This window comes from Dendrobium catenatum, unplaced genomic scaffold, assembly GCF_001605985.2.
Source record: "Dendrobium catenatum unplaced genomic scaffold, ASM160598v2 fragScaff_scaffold_459, whole genome shotgun sequence".
NCBI lineage: Eukaryota > Viridiplantae > Streptophyta > Magnoliopsida > Asparagales > Orchidaceae > Dendrobium > Dendrobium catenatum.
The window spans coordinates 961,432-966,527 of NW_021318921.1; the positions used below are offsets into that span (position 1 = coordinate 961,432).

The window sequence follows — 5,096 nt, forward strand, 5'->3', positions numbered from 1 at the left end:
GTGAAAGCCATAAGGCTTTTGCCCTTTGAGTGATCCAAGATGTCCAATGAGATTGTAAGGAAGCTAGTTCATCATTGATTTTCTTCAGGTTGCTGTTAATTTCCAAATCTAAAGGATTAGCTTGTATGTCCATCAAGCAAAGATGCTGTTTGTTTTTGACATCTAACAAGGCATTAGAAATGTAAGAAGAGGATGCCCAATTCCTATTCTTAATAGCTCTTTTGAGGATGTGAAGACTATGACAAAAAGAGGCCATTGAACTTCTAGAAGATCTAGAAGAAAAGGCATTAAGAACCTCATCCCAAAAACCATCCATATTAATCCAAAAGTTTTTGAACATGAACCTTGAAGAGAGTGGCTTTTCATGTGAAGATTTGAAAATAAGCGGAGAATGATCCGAACCCAGAGGAGGCTCAACAGAGTAAAAAGCATTGGGCAAAAATTCTAATAGGGCATTATTAACCAGCACTCTGTCAAGTTTTATGTGAATCGGATTTTCCACCTGTTGATTGAACCATGAATAAAATAGACCCATGGAAGAAAGGTCCTGCAACCCACAGTTGAAGATCATATTATTAAGCTCACCCAGTCTGCTAGCAGAGATAATAGAGCCTCCCACCTTTTCAGTTTCAAACCGACAGCAATTAAAGTCCCCCATAACAACCCAAGGTTGATCCAGAGGAGGGGAGGAAATCAACAATTGCTCCCAAAGACTTTTCCTATCTTCAACCGAATTATCTGCGTATATAACAGATAGAAAAAAAGGTGGGAAAGATCCCACCGAAACAGTACCATGAATCAATTGCGAGGATGTGTGTAGTTGTTGAAAATTGAGGACAGTGCTATCCCATTTGATCCAAATTCTACCAGGCGTAGAATCATTAAAATTATTGCAACTTCCTTCGTGCTCAAAAAGACGATGAGAACGCAAAAACCAAGGGTCAACAATAGAATTGTTTGAAATTTTTGCTTCCAAGATACTTAGAAGCTTTAGATCATGAGATTTGATCAAGGACTTACAGTGACTTACTTTATCCGGGTGATTAAAACCCCGAACATTCCAACTTGCAAAAGTTGGCAAGGACATTACTGCATTTGAGGTTTGGCCTTCTTGGCCGATTTCCCTTTAGAGGGTTTTGACTTGTTTGGTGATTTTCCTTTATCAACATTAGATCTTGTGTTGTGCACAACTTTCTCATGGATTGTGGTAGTAGGGGGCTCTTTGGCTGTGTTAGAGCAAGAAGCAGATTCAGATTCAGAAGTAAACTCCTGGGTGTCCTCAATGTTTTGGTCTTCAGTTTGCAGTGAAGCAAACTTGTTTAATAGCGGAACAATGGGAGGTTGCAAAAGGGTGGGAGAAACAGGTTTACCAGAAGAAAAGGCATCTTCTGTAGGAGAATTAAGGTTGGGAAGAACCGGATTTTTCCCAGGTGAAGGTTGTTGGTTTTGCACTGAGTTAAACTGCTCAGTGTGAGTCTGCATGTTCGAAGACTGGCCAAGGACGATTGCAGCCGGTAAAAGGGCATTGGTGGTTTTGGGGATATCTGAGTTGATGATGGGTTTGGGCGGAAGAAGATTAGTAACTTTGGGGGGAGGCTTGGTGGAAGAGGGTCTGTGTGGACGCGAAGAATGGGGTCTGGATCTACTACGGCCTCTGAATTTGGGAGGCTGAGGAGGAATGAAAGGCTGAGGATTTAGATTTTTGGGACAGAGTGAAAAAGGGTGAATGAGAGAGCCACAACCTTCACATTTTTCCGGTTTCCATTCGTATAACACTTTTAAAACAAGATCTTCCCCCTCTATTTCAATCGGTATTTCATCAGGAAGGACAGAGTCTTTAGTTATGAGAACACATACCCTTGCAAAAGTCAGCCTAGTGCGATTGGCAGTAAGATTGTCAACAGAGATCGGAATTCCAACAAAACTTGAAATTTTAGAAATACCAGTAGGAGTCCATAGCGCAAGGGGGAAGTCCACGATTTTGATCCAGATAGGAATCGGAGCATCCTCGTCGCGTTTTGGCTTGAATTTGGGTGACCATCTTTGCAAAATGAAAGGCTTTCCCAGGATGAACCACGGACCACCCGAGAGAACCATTTCGAGATCTTCGGAAGTGGAGAATTTCAGCAAGAAGAAGCCGTCTGCAAGAGATAGGAGCGTCATAGAACCCTTAAGATTCCATATCTTCTGCATAGCTTTGAGAAGCCTCTCGTAATACGGTCGAGGACCAAGAGAATAGCCTATAAGAGTCGTTGTCCAGATAGACTTTCCTTCAGTAAGATCATCTGCTTTGAAGGAAAGCTTTGAACTGGGAGAGAAGAAGGAGACCGGGAAAATAGGTGCTTTGTACGTGGAGGCCGACACATTTTCAGCATACGAAAGACCCCCAGGAGAGGGCCCAGGCAAGGAGGAGTTGGGTAGAGGAGGAAAAACGAGATGGGATGTGGCCATCGTGGGAGGGGGGGGCCCTCCCAGGCGCGGTGGCGAAGAAGGAGCTTCAGCCGACAGAAACCCTAGCAGAGCCAGTCAGGACTTGTTAAATAATAGTAATATAGTTGTATGTATGTAAATTTTTATAATAATAATAAGTTAATTATAAAAAATCATATTATATTGTATAAATATATTACCAGACCTATAAGCCAAATTTAACCTTTTAAAGGCCTACTACCATAATAATTTTTAAAGGTTCATAAATATCTGACAGTAATTTACAATAAAAGTACAAAATCTCAACACCAGCGGTCAACATCGCACCATCCCATGTGCAACACGAGCTCCCAAGACGAGCAATCAGCATACGCTTATCACTAATCAAACCGCGACACCTGCCCCGATTTTATCCAACTTGATCGGCTCTGCCATTACAAACGAGCCTCCATCATCACATCCCCTCCCACTGGACCAGCAGAGGAGGAGCAAGTAGCCGAGAAAATGCTTTCCATATGCTCTTCGATGATATCTTCCCCGTCGCCACCTCCACCTTCCTCCGCAGCCGGCACGACCCGGTCCATCCCCGGCAGCTATGGCTTCCCTCTCCTCGGTCCCCTCAAGGATCGGCTCGACTACTTCTGGTTCCAAGGCCAGGATAAATTCTTCCGCAGCCGCATGGAAGCTCACAAAAGCCCCGTCTTCCGGGCCAATATGCCCCCAACCTTCCCCTTCTTTTTCGGCATCGATCCACGCATAGTCGCCGTTCTCGACTGCGACTCTTTCTCCTCCCTCTTCGACCCTGCCCTCGTCGACAAACGAAACGTACTCGTAGGGTCTTATATGCCCTCCCTCAGCTTCACCGGTGATATCCGTGTCGGCGTCTATCTCGATACGACCGAGCCTGGCCATGCCGCTGTGAAAAAATTCAGCCTTGACCTTCTCCGCCGGAGCTCCGCCGTCTGGTTCTCCTCTTTTGAATCCAATCTCAGCAGAATGCTTTCGACAATCGAATCCGAGCTAGGGCAGAATTCCAGCTCCAACTTTTTCATCCCGTTGCAAAAATGCATCTTTTCCTTCCTCTGCAAAAGCATCATTGGGGTTGAGCCATCGGTTTCCTCTGAGGTCGGTGACGGCGGCTTTGTTATGCTCGACAAATGGCTGGCTTTACAGCTCCTACCAACCGTCAGCGCGCAAGCGCTGCCGCAGCCGTTCGCTGAGATCTTCCTCCACTCCTTCCCTTTCCCCTTCTTCCTCGTCGCCGGCGACTACAAAAAACTCTACAATTTCGTGGCCAAGCATGGCGCTGAGGTCGTTTCCATCGCCGAGGAGTACGGGCTTACTAAAGACGAGGCAATTCATAACATCCTTTTCGTGTTAGGCTTCAACGCATTCGGCGGCTTCACCGTCTTCCTCCCGGCTCTGATCACCACCATCGGCCGCGATAAAACAGGGCTGAAGCAGAGACTCAGAGAGGAAGTGCGAAGCCATATCAAGAGCGAAAAGGGAGTAGTTGGTTTTGAGGAATTGAAAGGGATGGAACTGGTGTGGTCAACAGTGTACGAGGTGCTCCGGCTAAATCCGCCGGTGCCGCTGCAATTCGGCCGCGCGAGAGAGGATTTTGAGCTGAGTTCGAGAGGGGCGAGGTACCCAGTGAAGAAAGGGGAGCTTTTGTGCGGGTACCAGCCGATAGTTATGAGGGATCCAACGGTGTTTGACAGGGCAGATGAGTTCGTGGCTGATAGGTTTATTGGAGAGGAGGGGAAGAGGCTGCTGAACTACTTGTTCTGGTCGAACGGGCCGGAGACGGGGACTCCGTCTGTGCAGAACAAGCAGTGCGCAGCCAAAGATCACGTTGTGGCAACCGCTTGCTTCATGTTGGCCGAGATCTTTAGGAGGTATGATGACTACGAGTGCGGGGACGGCATGGATTTCACCAAGCTGGAGAAGGCGACCGCCACCACCGCCACCGTCTCCGCCGCCGCTGCACCGGGCGGCGTTAAATGAGGTCGCTGGGTACTCTAAAAGCTTGTTTTATACTAATTCGTAATTACGGGCTTCCATTTTAAACTTCTAAATTGTTTGAGTGGTGGCTTAGAATAAATGGAGTGTTTTTTTTTTTTCACCTTTGCTACTTCTCCTGTCGCCGGCGATCGCCATTAGAGGCTCTATTATTTGCCAAACGCAGAAGCTGCGAGAAGACAAAACCATTGCTGTCGTAGAATCAACGTCTCGGATCCGTAACGATGAATCATGATTTTTTATAGTTTTTTATGTGGTGCTTATCATTGTAACTTGTCAGAAAAAGCTAATAAAATGTGCGAATCAATGGTGACGCTGGTAGAAAGATTGACACTTCATTTATTTTTACTTTTGTGAAATCTAAACTTTGAGTGTGATGGAAAATTATTTCAGTTCGGATTTGAAAATTTTGTGGCTGAACATTAAACGATGTACAGCTGATCTTGATCCATTAATTAGGAGCTTAAATTATTAATTAAAAGATTTTAGATTTGAATTTTATATATATGATGTGTGTGTGAGTCTGCCTTAATTAGGAGAGAGAGATACTGTTATATGGGATAAAAAATATTTGTTATACTAACCTTAGAACTTTGCGTATATGTAAAAGGGGTTTAGGGATCTAAAAGCAAACAAAAGGTAAA

At 45.2% G+C, this 5,096-nt stretch overlaps 1 protein-coding gene across 1 annotated transcript; it reads left to right on the forward strand.

Moving 5' to 3' along the window:
- The first annotated feature begins 2,856 nt into the window (after positions 1-2,856).
- On the forward strand, positions 2,857-4,781 carry LOC110112610 (probable inactive linolenate hydroperoxide lyase). Its single transcript, XM_020844899.2, has one exon. It carries the CDS (start codon positions 2,935-2,937, stop codon positions 4,435-4,437), a length of 1,503 nt encoding a protein of 500 aa, XP_020700558.1. The 5' UTR covers positions 2,857-2,934; the 3' UTR covers positions 4,438-4,781.
- Positions 4,782-5,096: the final 315 nt, after the last annotated feature.